Source organism: Apium graveolens, chromosome 9 (genome assembly GCF_009905375.1).
Source record: "Apium graveolens cultivar Ventura chromosome 9, ASM990537v1, whole genome shotgun sequence".
Lineage (NCBI taxonomy): Eukaryota > Viridiplantae > Streptophyta > Magnoliopsida > Apiales > Apiaceae > Apium > Apium graveolens.
Window position 1 is genome coordinate 248,747,741 of NC_133655.1, and position 17,436 is coordinate 248,765,176.

A 17,436-nucleotide genomic window follows, 5' to 3' on the forward strand; every position below is an offset into this window, starting at 1 on the left:
CCATCTCCAAGTATGCAGCTGTTGCCGGTCTTACTAAAAAGGAAAATGATAGTACAAGTTCTTTTAGTTTTTGTAAATATTTTAGTATCTATTATTGTTCTACTAAATGGAGTAGGGACAAAGTAAATCCTCATAAGAAAGTAACAAACTTTATGGAAAGGCCATGTATGCATGCATGAGAATTCAAATCAAGTTGTTGGGAGGAAAAGCTTCAACTGACTAGGATTTCAAATTTTTGAGATCCCACTTGTTCACTGCATAGATACATGTCATCATATAATTTCTTAATAGTTTCCTTGTTTGTGGACTAGAGAATCACCACCGCACCTTGCCACACCAGATCTTCTGTTTACATCTGAGGTAAATAATTTTATGAATGAAATTATCTGCAATAACATTTTTTTTTAAATAATTTTACCAACAAACTTGTTAAGAAGCTAAAGTATGGTATATATTCAAAGGAAACAGTATAGAAAGTTTTACCCAGATTCAAGGTCAAGGAGTTTACAAACATGCAATCTGTTTCATGTTTTCTTCAAAAATATTTACTGGTCTTCAGTAAATATATCCAGTTGTAGTTTTCAGCATTTTGAATCTCAAATTTACAAATTCAACAAGAGTACATAATATCAAAGAATGTGCAGTGCTGCTATCATATTTAAGAGCAAGTGAATTTTCATTGAGAAAAATGAATTCTAGGTTACAAGAGCTCTTGTGACTATACAATACACATACAGCTAAATCCCATAGCACAAGAAATATGTTATGGAACAAGGAAAGAATGAACAGTTGATTTATAATAACCGAGATCCACACACTGCTAGCTGAAGCAAACTGTAAGTTCTTTGATGGTTAAGAAATCCCATGAACCAAAACTCAAAGTCATCCTTTGTAACTATAGCGACATACTTTCTTGATGGATCCTGCATGTTTTCACTTTCATTCGCTCTCTTTATTTTGTTTAATGGAATTGAAACCTTGTAATGAATCCGATGCAAATCTCCGGTTGAAGTAGAGACCTTCATTGATCTTTCACTACAGAAGGCAATTCTATCTGTTGAGATAAATAGTAATCCGGCTATTGGACCTGCGGTTGTGTATAAATAGCATTGTGAAGCCTTCAATAGCTTTTCTCCTTCACTAGAACTGAAGTTTTGTTTAAACACTTTCTTGACACCCCCTACTTGGAGAATTCTAGCTCCTAATCTCAACTTTCCCTTCACTGTTTCACTCAACTTTGGCCCGATTTTCACTGCATATTCAAACAAAAATAAGATAAGTGATCTGGTTTATAAGACAAACAGCATAATCATGTAATCTCATTTTTTTAGTTTGAAACCAGAGTCATGTTTTTTACTATGAAAACTGTTAGCCCAAAACCTACCATGGTCACGGATGCCTTGCGTAAATCTGTTCATCCTGTCAAACATCGACTCCATCTTACCTGCAGTTTCAAAAAAGAACTGGTTACTCAATGATCTTGGCTTTTAGATAATCAAATTTATGTGCATATATAGTTGCCACTTTCTTTAATTATTTTCATATGTGCAATAAGGAGATGCTTACTCTGTCTAAACTTTGCAGATGCATTGTATTGATTGGAAGTGATGCATAAAATTCCTTGTCGAGGCATCTCAGCTGGATATGCTGCAGAACTGATTGGAATTCCAATAACTTGTCCTAGAATCTGGTTCTTCATATCCGATGAACTGTAAAATGCTTGATTCTGTTTCTTACACCTGATTAAATGTTCTTCTCTTTCAGATATATATTGTACAATGATTTAAATTAACGCAGCTTGTATAGTATATATAGTGCTAGTAAGATGGTTGGTGGTATTCTACTTCAAGTTGCATGACTCATCTTGGGCTCATCTATGAGACAAGTCTGACAGTGCGTAATTTCTTAAGATAAGATATGACAGAAAATTGTGTGCCTGCTTTCTTTAAGAAAGCAACTTTGAATCTTTTTCTGTATATATTTTATGTCTATGTTGTTGTAAAAGTTGGTTATAGAACAACAAAAAGTTCAGCTAGTGGTTGTTACTTGTTAGGTGCACTAGAAGAAGGCATGTTCGATTTCGATACAAGGTATTTAGCCAACTGAAAATAGTAAGATAGTTGCTGCTAGATTGAACTAGAAAGGGATCAATATGCATCTAACCTAGCATGCACTTTCATGGTAGGAATCCTTTTAACAGTGATCAAGTTGTTAGAAGCTCTCAAGCTCCCCCATCGGCTTCCTAACGATCTCTTGAAAACATTTCATGTTAAGGTCGGCACTTTTTGGCCTAATGTAATCTTACAATTATATATGTGAGATCTCGCATTAAAGTTTCTATCATCTTCTGCATAAATATAATCAGGTGAACTGAACATTATGTGAAGAAGTTAAAAATGCTTTTGCACGCACAAGGTACTACTTCAGACAAAAGTCTGCTGACCTAAAATGAAATGAAAAATAATACTAATACTCTTGCAGAGGTTTAGTAGCTTAAATCATGCCAAGCATGACACTATCTTTTTTAAATTAATACTCCATGAAATGTGTTCTATCTGTCTTCTTCTGCATGTAGTGTGTCAGCATTTAAATGATTCTAACTTACCAAACTCTACATACTTGCCCTTTGGCATTTTATTGTTTAAATCAAATGCGTAATGCATAGTTTATCATGGAATGAATGCCAAAACATAGTAAATAAAGAATGTTTAGTTCATTGTAATTCGTATTAAAACTTTTGACATGTTACGATTGTGAAGTATACATTGTGCATTGCATAAATGTGTACATTATGAACATATGCAATTATTCCTGTATTTGTTGTTGAAGCAACATCGTGAAAAATAAATTGGACTGCACTATTACAGGTACACTACAAGAAAAACTGAATCATACAACTGTTTTTCACTATGGTCTGATATGCTAATTTTCGGTTGATTATTGAGGAGCCGTCTGATATGTAATCAGACAACAGTCCTAGGAACCGTTACTGAAATTAATAACAACAACTGTTTTCTACCTGTTGTGCAAAACTAGGATTAACAACCGTTTCAGTAGAAGGACCATTGTTGTAAAGAACTACATACAATGGTTTACCCATGTAGACAACGTTTATTAAACGTGAAGTGAGTGTGTTGATGTTCTTTTTTTTTATTTTTTTAAACAACGGTTTATTTTTGGTTGTGTTGTTTGGAAGCCTAACCACAACATTTTACAGAGATATTGTAAAGAAGGCTTTGAGACAATGGCTTAAAACTTGTTCCAGTTATGTGAATGTGCTAGGCATAATGGTTAGTATGTTAACATGTTTTACAAAGTTGGTTATCTAGCTTTAGTCAACAGTTATAACATTGTTAAAGTGTTGTCCAATTACTTTGGCACAATGGTATTTTTGGAATGAAAACACAATTATCTGTTGTTGTAAAAAAATTTCCATATCAAATTGACCAATTGTAACCACCACCTGTCGAAACTTAAAAATAATTCCAACACCAAACAATTTGTTCCAACAATCAACAATAAATAACCAAAAGATGCAACACTAGAATAAATCAACCGAACTATTAAGCAATCCGTTAAAAGTATACCAACTACAAATATCCCAAAAACCATCCATCAAATCCATCAAAAGAACTACTAGTTAATCCCAAAAGCCATCCATCAAAAGAACTACTAACCAATCGTACGAAATACTTAAATCTAGAAATAGATTTGAAACCAATCTAAAGCCCATTCAATCCACCGATAGATTGAGACAAAATCTATCATTCTACCAACCCGAATTTCACAAACGATTCATTAACTGTTATAATTCAAAAACAAAGTTCATATATAGTTCAATAAAAAGACCCCGACACTGCAACCTAGCTCGCGTGGCGTTTCATGAAATATTTTGCAAATTCAATGCGGATCTCATTGATGTCATCAGTTGTATAAGCCAAGTTTGACCTGCGCATCCACTGAAAAAAACAAAAGTACGCGTTACACAAGGCATAAGGGTAAGAGTATTAAGTCAATTGAAAAAATCAAAATGATAATCTCACCTTGGCAGCAAACTCAAGTTCTTTGTCCTCAATGATCTCCTTCATATAACGCATCACGAACAAGCCACATTCCTTGGTTCCTGCCTGGACTGGAACTCCCTCTGATAATAAATAAATTTTTTCATACAATCTTATTATATTACATACATAATATATGATGAGAATTGATTATTACCGCCATGTTCTCCCATAAAATTTTCTTCTTTGCAAGCTTCTTCAGATCTTCTTTGTAAAATTTAATGACACTGCAACCAGAATTGCGACAATAAAACAATCAAACCACTACAAACTGTGCATGATATGTCAAGGTTGAACACTTAATACACAAATTTTAGAACTTAAACTTACTTGTCTACGACTTCCACCCACTCTCCATTAGCAATGCGACGTTTAAGAGGGTCCATGTAGTAGACAATCTCTGCCTCGGGATTGGCAACAGTCAAAGTCCAGTGATTCCTACCCAAACATTAACGATTAATGATTGAGCAAGTGATTTAATTAAAATATAAGATATTAATTCACACCGCCTTACCAAATAGCATAGACAAAATCATATTAATGTTTATATAAAATGCACCCGAATGCACCTAAATTCAGCAATTGAAACCTAACTTACTGTAAAATTCAACCTAAAAGTTGCAAGAAATATTTTCAATTTTAAGCTCAGTAATTATACTTAAAATGTTTACTGAAAAATAGAAAAGGCAACGACTCACCAAGTTTGAAATTAAAGGATAATTTACTAATTCACACCGCTTTACCAACTAAAATTGCATAAACAATATCATAATAAAATTTATATAAAATCCAGCAAAAAACACCTAAATTCAGCAAGCCATTAAACTGTTTAAAGTTGCAAAAATTATAACCATATTTAACTTCACTATTTTAACCCTTGTCTTAAAAAATAGAAACATCAACGACTTAGCAAGATTGAAATTAAAGTGTAATTTACTAATTGACACCGCCTTGCCAACTCAAATAGCATAAACATCATCATATTAAAATTTATATGAAATCCACCAAAAAACACCTAAATTGAGCAAGTCATAAAAATGTTCAAAATTGCAAGATCAATAAACATATTTAACCCTACTATTTGAACTCTTGTCTCATGACAAATCAACTAAAAAGAGGAAGACATATGATCGTGTATAAAACTAAAAATTATCTGACATTGTCCGAAAAGTTAGCTATAGTATTAAAACTTACACATCATTGTAAGGCATGAGAAAGTACTCCCCTTTCTTCGCATCCTTAAATTGTGCAGCGAGTGCACGTGATCTTTGTAGTGCAGTGCCACATCCGATGACACCAATGATGTCGGGATCTACAAACCTTATCATGTTGGTCATCTTCTGTTTTTTGACATGCTCATTTAAGGAGCTACATATAAAATTTACAGTAGTTAGTAAATATTGTGAGTTTAATCACAGGACTATGGCTATGTTTGGTATTGCTGTTGCAGACAGCAACAGCAGCTTTTTGCTGAAAAGCAGTTAAAAAACTGTTTGGTAAAATTTAAAAGCTGCTTTTCGGAAAAGTGCTTTTGGCCTAAAAGCTGTTGTTAGAGAAAGCAAGTCCCCCCATGCTTTTAGAAAAAGCTGCTTTTCAGCTGTTGCGGGAAGCAGATGCTGATTTCACCATCAAACCTTACCAAAAGCATCATTATTTTTAATTTTTGCATCAACACATATACGTATCAAAAAAATTACTAAACAGTCATCTGATTTTTACAAAAGCACTTTTTTCAGCAGCACTTTTTCTAACAGCACAACAATTTTTAACAGCAATCCCAAACATAGCCTATATATGAAAAAAAAAGTTAATGAAAAAACTTACTGAATAAAGAGGCAAATGACAGACCCCGACATTTCACCTCCAGTGCAAACTGCATAAATATCTGATAAGTAGATGACATGCTTCTTTGTAGAGCCAAATGCTTCTTTGCATAGCTTAAAAGAAACCGTCTCTCCATGAGCCAAGACAACCTTTGCCCATGTCCACAAACGATTGAGTGCAGATGGGTAATTTGCACCCATCTCAACAGTAAGCTCTGGTTCAACATGTTTAAATACTTTATATGTCTTCTTTGTTTTCTTGATCTTGGATTTCTGCAGAAAAGGCACGTGAAACATATTAGGAAAAAACATACTAAAAAAAATCATACTGATAAAACAACATTCTCACCTTTGGAACCGCCAAAACATTGGAAGCGGTATTTGTTCCTGCCACTATCAAATTTCTCGGACATGCGATAAAAGTTCCTATAGCTTGTTCCACAGTTAGAATTGCATCACCGATAGGAAAGGGAATCCTAGCATCACCTTGAATGACTTCAGTGATTGAGACTCTTGCATTCTCTTCTCCCAGTCGTACATCATGGATTTTCTGCTCTCCTCCATCGAGATTGATTACTTCATCAATCGTCGCACAAGCAACAATGTTGTTGAACGATCCAACAGCCAATTTGCAAACACAAGTATCCGGAGCATTCACTTTCACTTCCTCAGAAGTCTTCTTCTCAACAACAGTATTACATCTTTCATCCTCACGAGCTGGCTTCCCAGCCTCCTTAAGTTCCTCCCCAAAATCAACAAATAAATTATCAATCATTTTGATTTTCTGAACACCTCCCTCCTCTTGAAGTGGAAATAACTTCCTTGCAGTTCGAGGTGTATCCTTATTCTTGACACCAATATCCACAGCAACCCCGCCGTCAGAGTGACATCTTGCTTGTTGAGAAGTGTGTTTTGGAGTAGCATCTTGTTCTACGGGCTTCTTCGATATCTCTACCCTGAGTTTTTCCATTTCTGCAGCCCAAAAGGCATCTCTCTCTTTAATAATCCGCGGAGTCTCCTCCGCCATGAACCTTTTAATCCATTCCTGTATTTTTTCATCCATTATCCTAGCTTTCTTCTGCCTTGGAAGATCAAAGTAAATTGACTGCTTTACATGAACTCCTTGTCCATGGACCCTTCCTCCATGCTTAGGCTTCCCAAGCGCAAGTGTTAAGACATCATCAACACCTTCCGCTTTCAGTTTTCCTTCCTTAACCTCTGCTTTCAGCTTTCCCTGCAACATTTATAGTACTTTAATTATTATCACAGTCTGAGCTTTGAATTCTAAGTTCGGTAGGAGTTTAGGGTAAAAGGTTTAAAACAAAGCATGAGATAATGAATATTTTGAAGTAGAATACAAATCAATAACTTACAATTTCTTCAGCTTTTTTCTGGACATCATCAATTAAATAGTTACCATCTTTGTCCTGCCTTGCTAGGACCCAGGTTGATGAATGATCTACTTCCTCTTCATCTGGATGTGATTGATACTATATTCACATGTAGATGGTGAGCTTAGAAATAGTATAAACATGTGTGGAAAATTAGTGTGTATTCGAAAAGTAAGAATGTCGTGTCACTATTACTCACCCATTCATTCTCGAGATTGGCATAACCTTTTCGAGCCATGCGATGTGGATAAACACTTAACTTTCTTCTTTGTACTGCTTCATCATGACATATCTTCATAAAAAGCACAAGAAGGTTTATAATATAATTAGTAAGTAACTATATCCCAATCCTTAGTTTGATAAACAACAAATATGAGCCAATGCTAACTAGAAACATACCAGAAACTCAGATGATGTGCGTTCAGCAACAAAAATGTCCCAATGAGATTTTTCTATGAAAGAAAAATCTGCAGGCGGATAGGCCAACAATTGAGGTTGATCCCGATAAGGAAGAATGTAATGTGTGGTCAACCGACTTTTGAACTCCCTCCATTTTTGACCTGCAGAACGTAAAACCAACTTCTTGGCCGATGGAGGTAAAATAAAATCCATCTGCATACATAAGAAATTAAAAGAATTATAAGAGACAAGTAATAAAATAAACTTATAGCAGACAAAGTCAATGAACTTAATAAGTTTATTTTGGCCTACCAGCACACAATCCCAAATCTTTGTCTTTGTCTCTTCAGGAACACATTTCCAATTATCATGCCATATTGGCGGTTTGGTTCTTTCCAATACCCCAATATAGGATTGCATCTCTGCCGCTTCAGGACCAAACGACTCTCCTTTGTTGTTAAAAGACACGTTAAGTTTGTTCCCCATTATCTTGCGTCGCACAATTCGATGCATCGTGACACAGCCTCTCTTGAGTAGTTTTAGACCTTGAGTATTGTTCGACTCTGTAACAGCTGCTTTTCCTCGCTTCCTTTTTTTAGAAATTTTTTTCTGTAAGCCTTCAGATATAGGCTTCTTCTTCACTGATTTTGGGGAAGATGTTGAAGTGGTAGGAGTCATACTAGGGGTCTGGTTGTTTAAGGACCTCGTCTTTCTCAAAGCCCTGATCACATTCATGGTACAGAGATGGGATACAGATCAGTTGATCTTTTTTAACGATTTCTTCTTCGACTCTATTCTCGGCGATCTTCTTATGTTCGACTCTATCGTCTTTGTCTTGCTTTTCTTTTTCGGAGTAGCCATGATCTATACAGCACATAAAGAGCAGCATATAAGACAGAGGCTACAAACGAAACAAGAAGAACTATACAATTCACATATATGAACCACAAAAAGCTATGATGCAATTAACAACTATGAGCTACAAGAAGAACTATACCATATATATAAACATAAATCTATATTTATAACACAAAAGCATTATCATAGAAACCCAACTAATAAGGTTAATCAACTAATCAACTAATCAAAATACATATAAAATAATCGCATACCACATACATATAAAATCAATATAATTGATTTTGCTAAGACCACATACATATAAAATAATCGCATACCACATACATATAAAATCATCCAAATTGATTTTGCTAAGACCACATACATATAATCGGAGGAAACCCTGTTAGGTCCCAATTTGTTTGTAGAAGGGGGGGTTGAATGCAAACAATACCGTTTAATCGAATAAAATGCGGAATAAAAATGTGAAACAAAATTCAAGTTAAATAAAACTTTTATTAAACTTGAAAGGTGTTACAACTACGGTATCGGTTACAAGGGATTAATCTCAAATCAATTATTACAAATCTAGAATAAATTCGACATGAACTTTTTCTATTTTTGCAATTAAAAGATCAAATGCTAAATGCGATTTGAGATTAAGTTCTAGGGATTTTAATCCGCTAGATTGATACACAAGAACAAGATAAATAATTCTAGTGGATTGGATTTAACTTTTCAATCTAGAATTTTGATCTTGAATAAAGCAGATGAAAAATAAAATGTTGAGCCTTTGTTTTCTGCTGATTTCTTGACTTGTGTTTTCTGTTGAATTATTGCATTAAAATCTTCTGCTGTGTTTTTGTTGTTTAAGTAAACAGAACAATCCAGTTTACTCAGCAAGACTTTCGGCAAGACAATCAAATGAACTGGTATGACAATCCATTTGAACTGGTAGGACTTTCGGTGAGACTATCCTTTTGAACTAGCAAGACAATCCCAATAGCTAGCAAGACAATCAGAATGAACTAGCAAGACTTTCGGTATGACTATCAATTGTCATACCGATTGTCATAGCAGTTCAAATCACATTGTCTTACTGAATTATTAATAGATTTTAATCTAATAATAATTCTGAAAATCCTTAATATTAATTCTGAATTAATTAATCAATTAATTCAATTAATCAATTAATTCAATTAATCAATAAATTAATCTTTGCAGATATAATTTATTTTCTTAATTAAATTATTTGACTTAATTAATTAATAGAGAATTAATACTAATCTTGAGCAGCAACCATTCTTCTGAAAATCTTCTGAAAATTACTGTCAATTATGAATCAATTCCACCACTTCAATGTTGACACTCGATGTACTGTCTGGTTCATGAGTGACTAACTTCCGTGACGTTTCTTCAAGCCTTGACCTTGATACTCTTGATTTTCTTCAGATTAAATCCTTGTAATTAATTGATACCCTGACGAGATCTCTGTCACTTGATTAAATCCACAATCTTGATTTATATCACTGAGGCTTGATCAATTTCTTGAGCTTCTTCCAGTGAATTAAGTCTTCAAGTCTGTAAATGAATAATGTTTCTTAACCCTTTGACAGATGTTACTTTGTGAGATCTCTTTGACGATAGATCCACTATTTACTTATTACATTCTTATTTGAGTTGAGTTATATCCTCGAATATACAAATAGGCTATGCCATATGCCTTTCAATCTCCCCCTATTTGCTTGTTAGATAATAACAACAAATACCTAGAGAATAACTCAACTAACAAATAAGAAAAAGATATAAACAGTAATGCAAAGTAAATAGCAGAAAAGTTCTGGATTATATTTAACATTTTCCAGATTCCAAAAGAAATTTACAAGTGAATACAAGATAGATGTTCCTCTAGCCTGAACATATAACTACATTAGACTATCTTGATTCATAACGCTCTAATCATATTACATTGAGTTTTGAGCTAATTGACTTCATTTGTCTTCTCTTCTGACTTCACCTTCTTCTAAATCTTGAAGCAACTCTTTATCAAAGACACGATCCTTTTCTGAAGTGAAGCTTGCTGGTCTGACTGGTTGAACTCCAACTTGCTTCAGCTTATTCTTGATCTGATTGTACCTTTTAATATTCTTTTCACAATAAGCTTGAATCAAATCAGCAGCTTGAGTCTTCAACATGGATGAGTATCCAGCAGTTCTTAAATGATGTTCCATCCAGACCAGATGCTTAGCTGAGTAGTCTTTAAGAGATTGTACATCTAGCTGACAGATTTGAAGACAATCAGACTTAAAGAATCTCACCTGATGAGGATTGTTGACCACTTGAGGACTAGCCCTGCTGGCAAAATCTTTAAGCCTTTCTCGAAGAACTTCATTCAATTCTGAGCTTCTTTTTACCTTGTTGAGAAGAACCCAAATCTCTGACAAAGAACGATTCTCAAACAGATGAAGTGACACCTTGAAAGATCCTTCACTTTGACAATATACAAAAATGCTCATCTCATTTAGGGATCTATCAAAAGCAGCTGTGATCCTTGAGACTTCAGTCTTGATAGCATTCATGTACATGTCATTGTTAGGATTTGAGATTTCCAGCTTGTCAAGAAGATGTAGGAACTGTCTATCATTGTTAGTGCTCAGCTGAGGCATATCAAGTACTCTCCTAGCTTCATCCCATTTTTCACCAATCTTCAGTCTGACATCTCTTCTCCTTTCTTGAGCCTTAATGTCATGAAGACGTTGCTTTTGAAGAGTTTCTGTTCTTTGTATGTCTTTCCTCATGTCAATGATCTGGGAGACCTTTTTGAGTTCAGCTTCTTTCTTTTCATCTCTGACTGCTGCTGCTGAAACTCTTTCTCAAAGATAGGATCCACTGTAGCTTCCTCTTCCCATTCTCCAAAATCACTTTCCTCTTCAGCTTCAAATAAACCATCTTTATCTTCCAAGACTGGTTCAGTGGGAATGTCAAAAATATCAAAGTCATCCTATTCTCCACTGTAATAGACATCATCAGCTTTTCCTTTGTCCCCAGCAGAGGTATCTTTTTCTTTCCCCTTTCCACTACTCCCTTTCTTCTCCCCCTTAGTTGAGGGATCCTCTACTGACTTTCCCTTAGATCCTCCATGACCTCCATCACCTCCCGAGCCTGAGCCTCCACCAGACGGCCCTTCAAAGTAAGTCCTTTGTTCTTCATTGGGACAGTGAAAATTTTTGATCATGTAGTACAGGTGCTTCATCCCTTCATTCAGATGTTCCATACCTGTCTCTATCTTCAAAAATCTAGAGGAATCCAGTGAATGATTCATTTCAACCAAATCTTCAAGAGAAGTCATCCTTGTATGTAGAGAGCAGAAGTCAGAAATGTCATCAGCTGATAAAGTTGGAGTTTCCTGAATGGAATTGAGCTTTGGTGTGACAGTGTTCTTGAGATCTGAGATATCATTCCTTATGAGTGCCAGCTGATTGTTGACAGAGGTGGAAGAAGAAGACCGTTCAACCACTTGTGCTTTGAATGCTTGAGCTTCAGCTTGACTTTTAGCAAGTTCTTCTTTTAGAGCAGCAATTTGAGCTAACAGGTTTACAGTATCAGTGTCTGTGTGTGCTCTCACCTGAATTTCACTCGTGTTTGGTTCACTCACCTCACGTGCTTGTGTTTCTCTCAATATAATTGCTCGTGAGGAGTCTTCCTGTTGCTGTTCTTCTGTACCTGCAGTTAAAATCACCCTAGCCTCTTCAAGAGAGGTCAGTGGTGGTGCAATGGGAATTCGCGAGTCCCGATCCTCAGTCAAACCTATCATTTCATGTGAAATAGATGTCTGAATTGCTTCAGGGATAGATTGACCGAGTTGCCCTCCACTTTCTCCAGATAAATCTGCGAGTGGAGAATCCCGTGAGGGAGCCAGAGGTGTTTGATCTGGGAGGGGAGAAAATGACTCTATTAAGGGTGGCTGAGAGTCAGATTTTCCCTCAGAAGCATGTGACTGCTCTTCTGCCGTAACTATGGCAGGCACTGTAACAGACTCTATGTGCACTCCTCGCTCTGTGTCCTGAGTAGCATCTGTGGGTATGTATGGTTCCATTGTGAGTAATGGAATTGTGCTTGACTCAGTACAAGATGCCATGGCCCTATGGCGAATTTCAATAGATTCATCCTGTTGAGAGAATGTCTCTAGTAACTGTTCATTGGCCATTTCAAAGTCCATGTCCTGTTGGGAGGACAAAGATGGGCTTTCAGATGCCTCAGTATAAGTTCTTCTTTTCTTTGGAGGAGGCAGAGCTGAGGGTTCACTCACATTTAACAATGCACTACTTCCTATTAGCCTTCTTGGTAACATTTTAGACAGTGGGGGAGAGGTTGAGATAGAATGTGACTCTGTGTTTGGCTCTATGACATGGGATTGAAGCTGTGGTTCTACAACTTCATGGTCAGCCCTATCAACCACTGGGGGTCTTTCAACAGAAGTAGGAATGGAGTGAGAGTGAGGAATTACTACCTGTAAAGGAAGAGCATCTGATGTTGGAGGAGCCTGAGTGGCTTGAACCACTGGAGGTTGAGGTTGCTGTTCATGACCGGGAAGATTGAAAATAGGTAAAGGAATATAAGTGGCCATGAAAGCAGATACAAGTACTGGAACTTGCATGAATTTAAAGGTTGTGTCTTGGCGGGTGTAAATCTTTTTGCTTACTGGAGGGGGTTCGGTTACTGCAGAGTTAGCAAAAAGGGCTTTGTGTTCAGGTGTGAGAAGATGATCTGCTATAAGCATGAGAAAACGAGCATAGTAACATGATACCCTACGATTTGTAGAATGATCACGTAAAGCAGTAGTGAGACGTCTCAAGAGAACGGGAAAAAGTAGTTTGCTAAAATTGATCCTTTGATTGAAAACAACCGCAAGACCAATATACTGCAGAGTGGAAGTGATGTTGTGAAAGTTGGATTTAGTGCAGTTGGCAAACACTTTAGAAAGTGTATCGAAGAAAATATCCCATTCAGACACCAAATTGGATTTTGAAAGTTTGGTTAAATTGATCACCCCCTGATAGTGAATAGCATGGAAAAAGTTTGTGATATCATTTTCAGAGGGTAAATTACAGAAATTGTCCAATGGAAAATTTAACGCCTGATTGATGACTGATTCATCAACTACATACTGTGTGTTTGCCACGGTGAATGAAAAAGATTTTGAATCATCGGCCACAGTAGAGGTTGTGCAAATCAGTCTAAGCAGATCGACATTTAAAATCACATTTGATTTAATAGCAGAGCTAACAATCGAATGGTCATTTAAAAATCTAATCCAAGGCTTAAATTTTTCCACATCACATTTTTCCAGATTAAAATAACCAACCTGATTATGCGCGACAATTTGGAAATTAAGAGCCATTTAAAATAATAATAAGACACACACTTTCAGAATTTTAAGAATAATATTAAGAAAATTCGAATTAATTAAATTAATTTAATAATTCGAATTAAATTAATTGTAATCGAAAAATTTAGAAAGGAATGTATCTCGTTAAAATTCCTAACTCACAACACAGATTTGAAAAACCAAAAGACACAAAACAGAAATTGAAATTAAAATTAAAAAATACCCAAATTCAACACACACAAACTGATTTTGAAAGGAAAAAAAAATTGATTCGAGAAAAAAGAAAAAAAAATTTGAAAAAATTTTGGCATCACTCCTTTATGTATATACTTGTATGTATATATAACAGGAGTAAATTGCTGAGTAAGAACTCGAGCACAAGAGTAACAATGGAGATCTGTTGGTTCGAAGAGAGAGAGAGAGACAAGAGAAACTGTTGAAATTTGAAAAACAACATGAACTGAACTGATGAAAATAAAAAGAACAGACACAAAAACCATTAAGTAGTATAACTGGTATGACAATCTATGACAATCTGGGATTGTCATACCGATTGTCATACCAGGTAAAAGAAAGAAAACAAATAAAAGAATAAACACTAAATTTATAACTGGTATGACAATCTGATAGTCATACCGATTGTCATACCAGTATAAAAGAAAAATATATATATATAAAAGTTTATAACTGGCAAGACAATTGATAGTCATACCGATTGTATTGCCAGTATAAAACTATACTGAAAAACACTAAAATGACAATTATATACTGAAATGACTTTCAGCAAGACAATTTCAATTGTCTTGCCGATTGTCATTCTGGAAATAAAACGTTTACAAACAGAATTAATATGTATATATGTGTATATATATAAGTACTGAAATGATTTTCAGCAAAACAATTTTAATTGTCTTGCCGATTGTCATTTCAGTAGAAAGACAATCAAATATGTACAGAAAATATGGAAAACTAAAATAAAGTCTTATATAAATAGTAGAAATTCATAAAATATTTAAAAAATTAAAATAATTAAAATATTTCAGAGATAATAATATTTTCAGTCCAAAAATAGATTTCTTTTGAATTTTAACAAATTAAATTCATAGAAAAATATTTTTAGAGAAAATAAAATATTCCGAGACATTAAAATTAACAATTTGAGTAAATAAATAAGATAAGATAATAAAAATTCCATATAAATAAGCAAGACATATGATAAAATGATAAAATAAATTTGCAAATGAATTTTTCATTTATGAAAAATTCATTTGTAAATTCATTCAAGAACAGATCTCAGATATTAACTAAATTAATCACTAAAACTATTCAACATGCCCAATTTACCAACTAATCTGGTAAATGTGGATTCATCAAGTGGTTTAGTGAAAATATCTGCTATTTGTTATTCTGTTGGAACAAAAAATAGTTTAACAGTACCACTCATGATGTGCTCTCTAATAAAATGATACCTGATGTCAATGTGCTTTGTCCTCGAGTGCTGCACAGGGTTGTTGGTGATGGCTATTGCACTTGTATTGTCACATAAAATAGGAATTTTGTTTAATACAGAGCCATAGTCTCGTAGCTGGTTCCTAATCCACAAGATTTGAGCACAGCAGCTTCCAGCAGCAATATATTCAGCCTCGGCCGTTGAGTTGGAAACTGTTTGTTGTTTCTTGCTGTACCATGAGACTAGCCTGCTTCCTAGGAATTGACAACTCCCTGAGGTGCTTTTCCTATCAACAACACTTCCTGCGTAATCTGAATCTGTATATCCAACAAGGTTAAAACCAGATTCTTTAGGGTACCAAATACCTAGAATTGGTGTTCCCTTAAGATATCTTAAGATTCGTTTAACAGCAACGAGATGAATATCTCTAGGATCCGCTTGGAACCTTGCACATAAGCATGTAGCATACATAATATCTGGTCTACTTGCAGTAAGATAGAGTAACGAGCCAATCATACCTCTGTAGCTTGTGACATCTACCTTAATGGAGTTTTCACATGGTCCAAGCTTGACAGCTGTAGTTGATGGAGTCCTTGCTGATGCAGAATCCTCTAGATTGTACTTTTTGAGGAGTTCCTTGAGATACTTGGATTGACAAATAAATATTCCATCTAACCTTTGATTTACTTGTAATCCAAGAAAGAACTTCAGCTCTCCCATCATGCTCATTTCAAACTTGCTGTGCATTAACTTAGCAAATCTCTTACAGAGATTATCATTAGTAGACCCAAATATTATATCATCCACATAGACTTGGACTAATATAGTATCATTCTTATGTTTTTTAGAAAAGAGAGTTTTGTCTATGACACCTCTAATAAAACTATTTTCATTAAGAAATTCAGAGAGAGTGTCATACCATTTTCTTGGAGACTGTTTGAGCCCATAGATAGCCTTGAAAAGAAAGAAGACAAAATCCAAATGATCTGGATCTTCAAAACCAGGAGGTTGCTCTACATATACCTCTTCATCCAACTTTCCATTCGGAAAGGCGCTCTTGACATCCATTTGATAAACTTTAAAGTTTGAGAATACTGCGAATGCCAGAAATATCCTGATGGCCTCAAGTCTAGCCATTGGAGCATAGATTTCATCATAATCAATGCCTTCAGCTTGAGAATACCCTTTTGCTACCAGTCTTGCCTTGTTTCTTGTAACTACACCATCTTCATCTAGTTTATTCCTGAATACCCACCTAGTACCAACAGCTTTCTTGTGTGTAGGTCTAGGTACAAGTTTCCAGACTTGTTGACTTTCAAACTGATTGAGTTCATCTTGCATAGCAATCACCCAATCTGGATCAGTTAGTGCTTGTTCAATCTTCTTAGGTTCCATCTCAGAAAGAAATCCTGAGAACAGACACTCATTTTGAGTAGCACGTCTAGTTCTGACTCCAACATCTGGATCACCAATAATAAACTCAAAAGGATGAGCTTTATTCCAGACAGTCTGTCTTGGAAGATTTGATCTTGATGATTCGCCTTGAAACTCATTTGGATGTTGTGTCCTACTAGATGATCCTTCAGCATCTCCCCCTGAGTTGTTGCCATGTTGACTTGAAGATTCTCCATCAGTAGCAGTGGTATCTCCATTGTTGCCAAAGTTTCCATCACTATTACCTTGAGTATCATCAAGATTAACAGGTTCTTCACCAGCAACAACCTCAGGTTCTTGACCATGTTCTGATTCTGAATCTGATATATCATCAAACTTCAGTTTCTCAGAAGGATCTTCAGTTTGGATACTAGGGAGTTTAGTGTCATCAAATGTAACATTGACACTTTCAGTTACTTTGTGTTGATCAATGATATACGCTTTGTATGATCTTCTTTCATATCCAATAAAAATACCCTCATATGCCTTTGCCTCGAATTTACCACGACGCTCATCTCTATCCTTGAGCACGAAGCATCTGGCACCAAATACATGAAAGTATTTGATAGAAGGTTTCTGTTCATTCAAAATCTCATAAGGAGTTTTCATGAAGTCTTTGTTGATTAGAGTTCGATTCTGAGTATAACAT

The 17,436-nt window shown here is 35.2% G+C and overlaps 1 protein-coding gene across 1 annotated transcript; it reads right to left on the reverse strand.

The window, feature by feature from the left end:
- Positions 1-626: 626 nt before the first annotated feature.
- Positions 627-1,783, reverse strand: LOC141684414 (GEM-like protein 4). The gene is made up of 3 exons (XM_074489388.1): positions 1,567-1,783; positions 1,385-1,444; positions 627-1,252 (listed from the first exon to the last, which is right to left on the reverse strand). The coding sequence occupies exons 1-3, from the start codon at positions 1,697-1,699 to the stop codon at positions 795-797; spliced, it is 651 nt and encodes a 216-aa protein (XP_074345489.1). The 5' UTR covers positions 1,700-1,783; the 3' UTR covers positions 627-794.
- Positions 1,784-17,436: the final 15,653 nt, after the last annotated feature.

Coding starts and splice junctions, on each gene's coding strand:
- LOC141684414 (XM_074489388.1), bottom strand. CDS start 1,699: ATGAAGAACCAGATTCTAGGACAAGTTATTGGAATTCCAATCAGTTCT. Junction 1,445..1,566: donor ATCTGCAAAGTTTAGACAGA/GTAAGCATCTCC, acceptor TTGAAACTGCAG/GTAAGATGGAGTCGATGTTT. Junction 1,253..1,384: donor GCAAGGCATCCGTGACCATG/GTAGGTTTTGGG, acceptor TTGAATATGCAG/TGAAAATCGGGCCAAAGTTG.